Raw genomic sequence first — 13,742 nt, forward strand, 5'->3', positions numbered from 1 at the left:
TTTCCACCTATGTATTTATATCATAGTAGGCGTTGCTATAAGAAGTTTAATTTTCTTGCACCAGGTTAGCTTTTAATTCAGTGTGGTATCTATTAGTGTAAACCTCCTTCATGAAGATTATCCGGCCCGTTTTATATAAATAAAATAATGGTTGGAATAAAAATTCATATTACCATATCGATACCTCCACTGCATAAACGCTCAACAATCGCCCACCGAATCAATTCCGCTCATCTTGATAGCCCTAATAGTACTAGATGAGCGGATTCTATTCGGTGGGCGATTGTTGAGCGTTTATGCAGTGGAGGTATCGCATCACAAACAACTGCACTGGTTATCCATGCACTGGTTAGGGGTCAACCATCCAGGCAGGATTCGAACCAGCGACCTTCTATGTGGCAAGCGAGGACTTTACCCCGCCGCCACCGAGGCCGGAAATGGCCATTTGTGTTCTTTAATCATGGATATATCTATCCTAAATTGCTCAAGCAACTTAAGCCTAGTGAACAGCTCCCGAATCTCTAGTGGCTCCCAGCCTAATTCACGTCGTAGCGTCCGAGTAACATTTTCTGTAGGCTCGTTGTAGTTTTTGAGAACTCGGGCAATTTTACTTCGTATTTTATTGAATTCACGGAGTAAGTCTTTCTGCACCGGATCCCATGTATTCGCTGTAAAATACGAGTGCAAAATAGCACCATATTATTTCATCCGGAAGCACAACACGTTTGATGAAACTTAGGTTCTTCATAGGTCTTCCGCATTTACTTCTCAAATAGATATTCTCACAATAGATTTGATGTTATCGCACATCTCAGAACGTCGAATGTAGCCAAATACATGTATAAGAACGCTAAAAAAACGATAAACATCATGTGGATAATTTTTACAATAATTATTGCATGCTCATTAAACCAATTTGAAGATCCTTACAATACAATAATTATTGCATGCTCAATCAAATTGAAGATCCCTACTATCTTTCCTTGATTGAAAAGTACGTATATGGCATGGTAAATAATTTTTATTATGAAACTAGAGAACAGATTTTGTGAGTAAGCCGGGACTTGAACTGGTCCCACGGGGTGGAAAGCCAACACTCTACAGACCACACCAACCCCATCCCCGATAGTACGCTGATGTGGAAGAAATATCTCGATGCACAGGAGCGCACGGCGGAATGAGGACGATAAAAGTGGGTTGATGGCAGGAAGAAGCGACCTTTCGGAGCTCTCCTTGGGGATACTGTGAGTGAAGGAGGGATGTCATTCGCTGCGACAGCACTGGCGGAGCGAGGGGCAGAAAATATCGCAGGCACTCGAATGATTCGACGGTTTCCCAGCATCCTCTGCTCAAGCATTCTCCAAGGGAACGAGGAAGAACTCTTGGAAAGGGCTCGAAGAACCGCAGCCAGACGGAATTCGGGAAAGACGCACGGAAATGACTAGGGAGAGGAAGTTATCTCTCGATGCAAAAAATAAAAGTTGGCGGAAAATCATGTGCGAATTCGGTGATAAAATGAACATCGAAAAACTTTTATATTATAATTAATGTATACTACTGACTAAGGTAGGTCTCTATGGAGCGTTTAACCTTTCGTCAGGCGCAGTATTGGAATTTCTGAGTTCAGGTGCAATGTGCCAGACAGGTACAGATGCGAAAAAAATTATTAACTCTATATGCTCAGTGATACACTTTTAAATTTAAAGCGCCATTATTAGTGTAGTTGAACATTTTCATGATGTCTTTCGTGCTATGCATAGACCCTTTTACATGCCTTCAAATGGCCCCAAACCGATCCAGCAAGGGGCAATTTAACGTACTCCTTAGGCTATGAAGTATTATTATATGTAATGTATTTTAGTATGTGAATTTATTAAGATCATTATTTTTTTCTTTTGCTATCTTATTTATCTAATATAAGCTTTTATTTTATCAATTTTGGTGGTTGTTTTCGGGAATTGCTGCGTAGGCAATAATTTTCTTACTCGACGTTTCACTCCTACTGGGAGCGTTTTCATGAGAATCGGAGGGAAACCGTTCTCGTCCTGAGCTTATATAGGTTTCGTTAACACATTGTTGACCGGATTTTGAGTTTTCACGGAAGGCGATAGCCGTTGTTCATTAGACTGGGCCAGGAACCCTCTCCATATGCGGCTAAGGTCATATCCATCCCACTAAATTCCCTATTGAAGTTGTTTGGCCTTTTCGCTATCTCGATGGATTCACATACAAGACGCGGATGATGTTCTTCCGTCTTCGCCAATATTCGTGTAGTGTTAAACATCATTTTATGCCCAGGGCTGGAGGCGTAATGTTCAGCGACCACTGATGCGTCCCAATGATGTATTTTCAACGCTCTTTCATGCTCTTTAAGCCTTTGGGAGATAGAACGCTTGCTCTGTCCCACGTAGCTTCTACCGCAGCAGCAGGGAACCTCATACACTCCCATGGATTGAATGGGAGGATGGCTATCCTTCGGACATGTATTTGTAATGTAATGCTTTTATTTTACTTTATTGTACCATTAATTTGCTTAATTATTCTGAATAATCTGCGACTGATCCGTCAGCATAAATGCGAAATGTGAAAAGTTGCATTGAGTGTGTCAAAACAAAAAGCTACTGTAAGCATCAAGGGTCTATGCCGCCTATAATAGTGTCGCGGAGAAATGAAAAAAAAACTCGCACTGTGGCTGTCAGATCCATTGCGACCGACGGAAGGTTAAGAAGTATTCTGGGAAGCTCCCCTCCCTTCATGCGCTTCCCTCCAAAGTTAAAAGATTAGGCCTATTCCCTTTCACTCTACCTAAAACTTCTAAGCTCATTCATTAAGTTATGTGCCGCAAAAATGCATTGCAAAGAAACGTTACAGTATAGATAGAACTGAATCCTTTTACCAAAAATCAATATTAGGGTAAGAAATGACTCCGGATGGTTTATTTAGATGAGAAATATTTTTCTATTTTTATATCCAAAAACTTTAGCTCCTTGAAAACGCCATCAAAAAAATTTTTAAGGGAGGAATAACTTCTTAGCTTTCTTCTGATTACCCTGATAAAATGATATGAATGGGAAATAGGTATTGGCCGCTTATTCTGAAGAGGTTAATATTTGAACAATTGAAATATACTATCCCTGCAAATAATTACCAGGGGAAGGGTCCCAGATGAAAAACTGATACATTGAAAAAACAAATACATGTGAAACTTCAAGTGGGTATTTAATTTGTAATGTATTTCAGAATAAAAATAAACAAAGTAAAGAGTAACCTACTTCATTTCATAGATATTCAAGGTGATTTCAACACGCTCTTCAACATCAATTACTGCGTAATTGATGTTGAAGAGCGTGTAACATCAATTACTGCGAGAAGTACTGGAAGAGTAACATCAATTACTGCGAAACTCAATTATCAAAGTACAGTGAAGTCCGTCCGAATAGTAATTGGGACCAAACTCTGTTCGGATCACTTTATTGTTCAGATTAGCCGAAATAATTGCAAAAACCCGATAATATACGGAAGAACGAATCAGAAGCGTACACAGTGCATAGGTCCACATAACTGGATAACAATGTACTCGCCCTACCCCTCCTATTTACGCTCCACACTGCCGACTCGCAGGCGCGCCTAGCATGTTAGGCAGTCGTCACTCCCCATTATCCAGTCATATGTATGCTATAGTCGGCAAATAATTTAGTATCGAAGATGTTTGGATTAGCTGAACTCCATTCTATATTTAAAATTATAAATTCCACTCAATTCTATCCACTCCATCGTAAAATCCACTATAATTGAAATTATTTAAGGCTATCTTCAAGCCTTCCCGTCGGTATTATCTTTGCCCCTCAAAGGTGAAAATATATCAGGCATCACTTCATCTATAATTGCTGATGTTCAAAGATGAAGGAATAATAAGGATTTGATGCGTTCCCATGATATGATGATGTGATGCGATGAACCTGTTTTAATAACCAGACGAGTGAGTGATAACCCCTCTAATATAACTACCGAGCCTCCCAAGAAATAATATATTAGACTACAGATCAAAATTATGGAACAATAATCTTCAAATAACATGTATGCTAATATCATCCATCATATATGGGTGTTTAAGGAAGGCAAGGCGACAAAAAATAAATTCCATTGTGTATTCCACTTCTGTGAGATTAGTAAGAGGGAGGTAATCGACTAAGCCACCAACCACCAGAACCTGTAGAATGACATGAGTCATTTTGACCACATCGTCATGTTGAAAATCAAAAATATCGATTTATTTTCACCTGTATTCTCTAAATATTTAGTGAAGTTGTAGTCATGTGATACTATTTCTAGAAAAAAATGTAGATTATTGTGAATAAGAAATTTAAGAGGGATGTTTTATGCACTGCCGATGCAAAAAGTTGAGATATTCGAGTTTGAAGAGAGTAACTGCTCGATCGCACAGGCAGTGGTCCGAAATCGGAAAAAGCCGGACAAAATTCCAAAATAGCGTTTTTTGAGGTAGAGACTTGAAATTTGACGTATATGCTCAAAAATGATTGGTGATCATGAAACAATAAGTCGTTTTTCATACATCTCATCCGTTGCTAAGATACAGAGGACCAAACACGACCAAATTTCCAAAAACACGCCCGATCTCATTTTTCTTCGAAAAACTTAGAAGTTAAGCTGCTCGTAGAGTTTTTGAAGGATTTTAATGCAGTAAAAAACATTATATTCCAGTAATATGATACTTTATCTACATTTTACATTATTTTTAAATATTTTGGTTGATATCGATGTGGTATAATGTCGCAAAATGGCGGCTCCGTTTTTATGGCAAAACCTGACATAAAGTAGACATTATCTTTAGTTTGAGAAATAATAGTTCTCCAATTTTTACTGAGAGTATTTAGTAGAGATAGCTTAAGAGTATAAAGCAAACCTCTTGGAAAAAAGTTTGCAGCTGCGGAAATGAGCGCAACTTTTATATCGCACTTCACGTCCCGGCTCCGCGACGCGGGGGCTTAGAGACTCTGAGACACTGTTGGATATTTCACTTCTTTGGAACCTAATTATTTGAAGTCGTCGTTTTATGCACAGTAAATAGTCTCTATTGACCCTAAATACTTAATTGAAGATACTGCTAAGATATTTGATCGATATACTATGTTACTGAACGCGTAAATCTGGTAAACATGCTTTGTTTTTATGCCAAAATATAGTCTCCGCTACACAGGCCTTCCAGTTTTTCGTCATTCCATTGCCCCCACACTTTGAGCCATACATTTCTTTCAATTAACGCTAAATATCAATCGGAGCAACATTCTTCACATTATTGACCGACCAGACGCAACACTTAACCCCTTAAGCGCGGCTGGCATTTAATTAAATCCCATCCCAGCGGCCGGATGAGATTTAAATGACTTCACCTTTTTGGCATACTATTATTCAATAATTTATATCTTTCATAATATACAATCAGTATCATTGAAATTTTTTGTAAACTTGCGTAATATAATGCGCTACTATATAATAATTTTTCGTTCGATTTGAATAAATATTTATTGTTTTATGTATCTCCTTCTATGAACTCATGAATAAATTTTCAGTTTTGAAAGATTTAAATTTGGATTCGAATAAGCTTTGAGATCTCTAACATTCCATGTATTTTTAAAATACAATTACATGATGTATTTTAGCTATTTGGGGTCGAAAATTTTATAACAGATTGGATACTTTCGATAGGATTACCCGTTACACCTACTTGAAAAGCTATCACTTCGCCCATTTCTCCGTATTTGTTCTGTAATTACCGTATCATTTCATATAGGTATTCACGTGCTAATGTTTCAAACGTCAATATGTTAATATTCAAATGATTTTACCTTAGAAAATCTGCGTTGTGTGACTTGATTTGAAGCAATCAAAACATAATCCCACTGCACATTTTTCAAACCAGTACACGCAGTCTCTTCATTTCCCATGAACGACTCTAGTGGACTGAAGCGCGTGCGAAGCTCCATCAAGAGACGAGAAAACATTTCGAAGGGGTCCTGGTATACGCTGACTGTTTAGGAGGAATCTTATCTTTGTTGATTACTGTCCAGTAAAAAAAATAAAAAAATAAATGCAGAGCGAGGCACATGGCCCCTTCGCTTAGGACGCTTAGGACTAACGAGGAGGACCAAACACACTTGGGGCTCGAGGTGACGACACACAAGAAAAAGGTGGAGAGAAGGCAGTGAGCTTAGAAGATACCGTATCTCAAGCTAAAGCAGCTGACCCTTCTTGATGTCCCTCAAGCAGAATAGGCGGCAGTTTTCATGATAGAACAGTTGAAGGAAGTCAAGTATAAGGGCAATATCCTGTGGAATAAGCCTAAAATATGCAGCATTCTCGCAATACTGCCAGAGAACGGCGGAACTGTACGTGGAGCTGTACCCGTGGTACTATATGCCAACCACAGTTCATAAAGTACTGATGCATGGAGGGGAAATTGCAAAGAAGGCAATTCTCTCACTGAGGCAACTTTCCGAAGAGGCATTAGAAGCAAGAAATAAGGACACCAGAAAATTTCGACAAAGATTCACCAGGAAGCACTCAAGAGTGGCCACAAATCACATCTTCCAAAGACTTTTGATTACGTCAGATCCGTATATTTCGTCTACCGTGAATTCAAAGCCAAAAATATCAAGGAAGATGCCTAAAGAATTGAGGGAAGTTTTGGTTTTAGAGGAAAGTGAAGGAGAAGAATCAGATTGTAGTAATGGCCAAAATTCTTCGAAGGACTGAATTAATGAATTTATAGAGATTCAAACTATGACCATGATTACAAAAAACCAGCGCGGTGTTAGGTAAATTCATTTGAGTACACTTTCTTAGTTCTCTAATCTTCAAGTTCATTGTAAATCATACGTTGGAGTTATATTTAAGTTGTTTTGATTAATGTTTCATTAGATTATTGATTTCAAACTATTCTCTCGAGGAGTCTAAATTCAACATTTTATTCCTATTGTTTTCACTATTTTTATCATTCTGTATTTTTTTTAGCAATGAATAAGGCATATACTGTATATATTTTCTATTCTGACGGGATTCTAAAAAGGTAAAACTATGAATTGTAAAATTATACTAACTGCATGAATTCACATTTTATTATTATATAACAAAAATTTCTTTAAAAAAAGCTATTAATTCATTTTATTATCCCTTAATAACTATAATTTCCTCGTGATAGGTTATATGTCATGCTAAACAGGATAGGAAGCGGAAAAACCGTCTTCTTAAATATCCATTGTATAACAACAAAGGCTGCGCGGCATGATAAAATGTCCCTTTTTGGCACGCACCTCCACGGCAAGGTTGAAAAGGGAATTAATTAGTGCTAGAATGCCATTTGTTGCCTTTCCTGGTAATTTTACATGTCAGTCGACGCGAGAAAACTTCAATCCTACACAAAGGATGTTCGTAATATGCGACCTGATTCCGTTGAGTTTGGAAACCAAAGCATGTTTACCAGATTTACGCGTTCAGTAACATAGTATATCGATCAAATATCTTAGCAGTATCTTCAATTAAGTATTTAGGGTCAATAGAGACTATTTACTGTGCATAAAACGACGACTTCAAATAATTAGGTTCCAAAGAAGTGAAATATCCAACAGTGTCTCAGAGTCTCTAAGCCCCCGCGTCGCGGAGCCGGGACGTGAAGTGCGATATAAAAGTTGCGCTCATTTCCGCAGCTGCAAACTTTTTTCCAAGAGGTTTGCTTTATACTCTTAAGCTATCTCTACTAAATACTCTCAGTAAAAATTGGAGAACTATTATTTCTCAAACTAAAGATAATGTCTACTTTATGTCAGGTTTTGCCATAAAAACGGAGCCGCCATTTTGCGACATTATACCACATCGATATCAACCAAAATATTTAAAAATAATGTAAAATGTAGATAAAGTATCATATTACTGGAATATAATGTTTTTTACTGCATTAAAATCCTTCAAAAACTCTACGAGCAGCTTAACTTCTAAGTTTTTCGAAGAAAAATGAGATCGGGCGTGTTTTTGGAAATTTGGTCGTGTTTGGTCCTCTGTATCTTAGCAACGGATGAGATGTATGAAAAACGACTTATTGTTTCATGATCACCAATCATTTTTGAGCATATACGTCAAATTTCAAGTCTCTACCTCAAAAAACGCTATTTTGGAATTTTGTCCGGCTTTTTCTGATTTCGGACCACTGTGGATCGGTTTGTTTGTTAATATTTTTGCATCAGTAAAAACCAACGATAGCCATGACTTTCATCATTAGGGAAACTAAATTTAAAGCTGATTCTATAAATTTTGTTATTTTTCAATGCGAGAAAACAGAGATAATATAAATAGCATAGGATACCGGAATTTCCCAGCAACATAGCCAAGCAACCCACCGAATGCGAGTCTGGCCACAAGCCGCTCTCTTGGGCTAAACGCAACCATGGTGACGCGACTATTATAAATCCTGAATCACACGATAATTTTTCTATTCTATTTTTTCTATTTCTATCACTATCGCGATCACTTTTCCCGTCGCGAAAAGCGATCGGTCTAATGATCATTTTTCTGAATCACACGGTCACTCTCGCCGTCGCTTTTCGCATCATTTCCGATATCACAGTTCGTTGTCATAGGGCCCACATCACGAAAATATATAGGTAGCGTGTTTGTTTATCTATGTCGTTCCCACAATTGTCAAACGCTCCGCTGCAATCACACCATACGGTCATGCGTTCTGATTGGCTGATATGGGATTTTGGGGACGGTTTTAGCGACGGAAAAAGCGACCGGACGAGTGATGAAAAATAGCGATGGGAATCCTCAACGCGATCGCGAAAAACAATTGCCGGCGTCGATAATTTTGCTAGCGATTACTCTAGTCATCGCGATAGTGATCACTTTTCGCGACGAAAAAAATCATCGTGGTATTCAGGCTTAAGTTGCATACTTTTCTGATCACTCAATGACCGAGGTAAATGATCCAGCATAGACGTTGGTGATTATGATATTAAACTAACTGCAGTGTTATGTATATTTCTGTGTAGGTACTCACCTGCTTCCACTCCTCCTTATCGACTGTTGGCGGCGTCTCCTCGTCCTCTGGCCCCGTGTCCTTGTTCTCCTTCTCCGGCTCCGAGTGAACCGACGAATCCGTGATGGGCGTCCTCAGCAATGACACGTACTGACATGGAATGCAAGAGACAGCGGAGTTAGTTTGGCTCAGAAAATACTGCTGTTGACAGATTGCGAAAAAGTAAATTCGCGATAAAATTTGTGAATATCTTTACCCTTAACCCTTGTGAGTGCCGGGGAGCGCTATCGCGCTCCTTATGTAATGTCACTCTTAAATATTGACAATTAACTAATCATACAATTGTCAATATTCATTTTATTTAAACATTAACTATGTTCTTGAAATTATAAAAATTAACTCATATTACCAAAAATACGTCAAATAATATAATAAAAAGGTGAAAACACGTATAATAAAGATTTCCTAAAATTTTCGAACATATACCTTTACTTGTTTTTGAGACCTAATTTTGTTCCCTTACCTACTGCAAAATCAGAAAAAATTCCTCGGCACTTTTGGCATAGTACCTAGAAAATTGGTTGGCATTCAAAGGGTTAACATATAATGTCAAACAGCCATATTCTATGCAGTTGCATTATCAATTCTATGCAGACAGCAGTAAAAACTTAAATTATCAAAATTCAGCAATGCTAAGATTGGTTTGACGCAGCTCTCCGTTCCACCATCATTAGTAGTGGAGCCGATGGCACGCAGAGAAGCCGTAGCCGTAAACCAATGCTCGCAACCACCAGCCAATTAAAAATACCATATTTACTATGCGCCTCTTTCTGTACTGTGCGTAGTGTGATGTTTGCGTGCAGAATCCAATTTAACTAGCATTGAAAATATTTTTTAGAACATCGTTTTGAATTTGGTACAGAATAGTATTTCATTTGGTAATTCATTTTTGTATCCTTAACCAGTGACGTGCAATTCTTGTTAAACTTCCAGTGACGTGCGGTCTGGGAGACCGCAATTAAACAAAAATTCATAAAATATTGCTACGCCATTTTTATTGTTTTGTTTAATTTTTCCTTGAATGCTTAACTATTTTAAAACTTACATTAAAATTTTTTACACTCCCAATACGAACCAATTTGTCATAAAAAATTGTGATTTGAAGCAGGATCAAAAAACTGATGCCAAAAACACTTTGAGTTATAATTATTATATTTATGTATCAATATTTCGCCAGATTCAAAAAAGGCCTTAAATGTTAAAGTTGGAAGGGTAAGTAGTAAGTAGTCATGAAATTTATCCCGCTTTTTCCTCTTCTTGATGCATTCTTAGTAAGTGACGTGCGGTCTCACAGACCGCTAATCGAGTACAATTGCAAATTTACAGAAATTAATAAAAGGAACGTTAATTTTTAAGAGTGGGATGTCCTTGTTATGCAAAAATATGAAGCTAACGAGAATTATAGATATTTTGAAATCTCAATTTTGAAAATATTCATAATTTTAGAAGCGCAGCGGTCTCTCAGACCGCACGTTACCGGTTAAGGGTTAACTATTGAGAGCTGAAAACTATTAAATTATTGGAGGACGAAAATCGGGGCAAACCAATGGGCAAATACCACAGCTGCGGCACAAGTATACAAGCCAGGGTGATAGCACCAGAATCATTCCCTGATGATAATGAACGTGTCGGACAAGGGGGCTACATAGAGGAGACCCGGTTTCATCCCTTTTAAGGTTGATTTCTGTGTGCCACTTCGGTCGCATTTTAATCGGCTTTCAAAAATGTCCGCAGTGCGTTGATGAGTGCAATGCGATCCACTTTTTTCCAATATTTCGCAGTATGATTTTTGTCCTTGCGAGGAATAGCATTAAAAAGTAATGAATATGATAGAGACCATGATCATGTGTATAAATTTCGATTAATACCCCGAATAATACCTTATTTCCTCGTAAAACTCGGATCAATTTGTTCGTCAGCGACGCGAGTGGTGACTTCTGTAAATCCATTTAAATGCGTGGTTGGCCACAACACATTTGGATGCCAACTTGGGGTTCCGCTTTTGTTATATTGGAAGTGTCGGACTTCGAAACGTAAGATAAAATGGAAACCCGAGAAAAACTTATTCAGCACAATAATTCCACTGATATAATGTTTGAATGCTCAAAAATATTTTGATGAAGTGGACGGTAGTTATTCTTATGCATAATGCGCACTTATTCATCTTCTAAGCTACGTGTATATGTGTTTCTCAAATAGAGCCCTTCTTATATTTCCTGGTCCAACAGAAACAATGAATTAAGAGAGATATTTTTCCGAACGGATAGGCATGATAATTATATTCCCCCGCACAATAAAAGACTAATAACTGCTTGGCGGAACTTTGTTAGAGCATTTCCTATTTATTTCTTAACAGCTAATGTCCTAACACCCCCTGCCACATGCCTATCGAGGTGGCTTGCCTGGTAGTATGTAGATGTAGATCTGGATGAATGTATAACGCGCATCAAATAACTCCAAAAAGCGTGCAAAACACATGTAGAATTTGGGTGCTATACTAAAAGGTATTCGAGCCAAGTTCAGCAGGTATAAGCTATAACCACTCTACTGCCACACTGCCCTATTCCCTTTGTTGAGGAATAAAAATAAGGATAAAAAATACACATGCAAGTCGACAGGCATGCCTCAAAATTGCACACGGCGCCAGGGAGCAAGGAAAAGGATATGTATGTGCTGGCTTCTTCACTCCGGCTTTCTGGGGCATCAGAATGAAATTTCAGATGACAAGCGCGCGTAGGGCAAAGTGGATAGAGAAAAGGGTAGGGGGTTGAGAGGGAGGAGGGGTGGGAAGGGATCCCTCGCAGAGGCGGAAAACCGATTTGCGACCACTTTTGCGAGGAAAGACGAGACGCCTTTTCCACGAGAAATGAAAGCGAATGACATTTTGCGAATCTTTTTGCAGCCACCGTGAAATGCCCTCCGGAAGGAAAGGGTATACTATGTGTGGGGAATGGAGTTCTCTCAATATTAGAGTAAGAATAGCAGAAAAATGACGGCAGAAAATACATGCTCAGCCGTAAAAAGAAATTGGAGGGAAAAAAAACGATGGATACACTGGGACCATTTCTTCCACCATGCGAGGGTGTACGGAAAAAATACAAAAATAGCACGGTATACTTTTTCATTCGATGTAAATGGAACAGAGCGTGAGTTTTTCCATGTTATTTCCAGAGTGGAAATTTTACGTTGCGGCTTTCATGAAAACCTAAGATTTGCCATGGTACTCCTCATTACATTATAAAGTAAGAAATATTTTTACCTCTTGATTAAGCCTTTGGGGCCATTAAGTATATACGGGGCTAGACAAAGAACTGTAGCACTTGAAGGTAAATTACGTGACGGTATCTTTCTTGATGGGGACTCAATTGGCATTGCCAAACAGAAGACAAGTTTGCGTTCAGATTCATTTGGCATAAGAAATAGTTGTCTAACCTCAAAAGTCGAGCCCATATCTTGTACTATATGCTAAATTATCCTGTTATTTTGTCTGTACGAATCGTTTTCAGTGGGAAACAACAATAGCTAATATATAAGGCAACAATATCTAATATACAAAGTATAATATCCAATATCTAAGGTAAATTACGTGAAGGTATCTTTCTTGATGGGGACTCAATTGATATTACCAAACAGAAAATAAGTTTGCGTCCAGATTCATTTGACATAAGAAATAATTGTCCAACCTAAAAAGCCAAGCCCATACCTTGTATTATACGCTAAAATTTCCTGTTATTTTGTCTGTACGAATCGTTTTCAATGGGAAACAACAATATCTAATAATCTGCTTTCACACGACATAAGAATATGTGTATCTAAGTATGTAGAAATCATGTCACTAAGGCGTCAGGGGTATTAATTTGTTTATACTTCGTGAAAGCTTCAAAGTAATCGCCACTGTTTGTAAATTTGACAGCGGTATTTCTGTAGCTGAAAGCAGGATAATTTTAATTATATGTATTGGTACTAATGCCGACTTAAAGCTCCAAAGGGCAGGATTGACCAATATTATAAAATGAGTTTTCAATGGTTGACATTGAAAAATACCTATTTCCATAAAAATAATTGGATTGTAAGAAATTAATTTTTAACATCAGATGAAAATTGCAGGTTTTCAACGAGTCTTCAATAAATCTTGAGCATATTAAAATTTTAACCCAGGAATCCTCTTTGTATAGCAAAGCATTAAACTTCTTTTGAATTTCTTCTTAATAAGACGATGAAAAGGTACTATATATTTTCCATGTTATCCCTTATAAATTTACTGCTTCCTGTTTATCACTGAAGTCTTCTTACACTCATCACAAAACTTGTTTAAGAACACCATTAAAGAAAAGTGTTCGTTTTCAGAGTTGCGACCGGTCAAGTTTTACCTCGTATATTGCATGGAATCTTTTATTGTTCGATGAAAAACAAGTTCTTTTACCTGGCTTTTCGATTCGAGCAGTCTATTATTTAATCGATTATGGCCTGTAATCATGGTGCGGTTCTCCGCGTCACTTGAAAAGTAATCTGTCCCTAAATACTCAACCAAATAAATCTAGCGCGTAGGGAAGATTTCTCGGATTTCACAGTCAACAAGGTCCTCCATATTTCCCTCCAATTTTTCATGGTGTAACTCGTCCATCATCCTGAG

The 13,742-nt window shown here is 37.9% G+C and overlaps 1 protein-coding gene across 1 annotated transcript in view; it reads right to left on the reverse strand.

Moving 5' to 3' along the window:
• The window catches only part of LOC124163048 (serine/threonine-protein phosphatase rdgC), a 473,289-nt gene that overhangs the window by 114,777 nt on the left and 344,770 nt on the right, over positions 1 to 13,742 (reverse strand). The window contains exon 9 of the mRNA XM_046539832.1: positions 9,071 to 9,199. Within this exon, the coding sequence (XP_046395788.1) occupies positions 9,071 to 9,199 (129 nt within the window). The remainder of the gene's footprint in view (positions 1 to 9,070; positions 9,200 to 13,742) is intronic.

Source organism: Ischnura elegans, chromosome 7 (genome assembly GCF_921293095.1).
Source record: "Ischnura elegans chromosome 7, ioIscEleg1.1, whole genome shotgun sequence".
NCBI classification, from domain to species: Eukaryota; Metazoa; Arthropoda; class Insecta; order Odonata; family Coenagrionidae; genus Ischnura; species Ischnura elegans.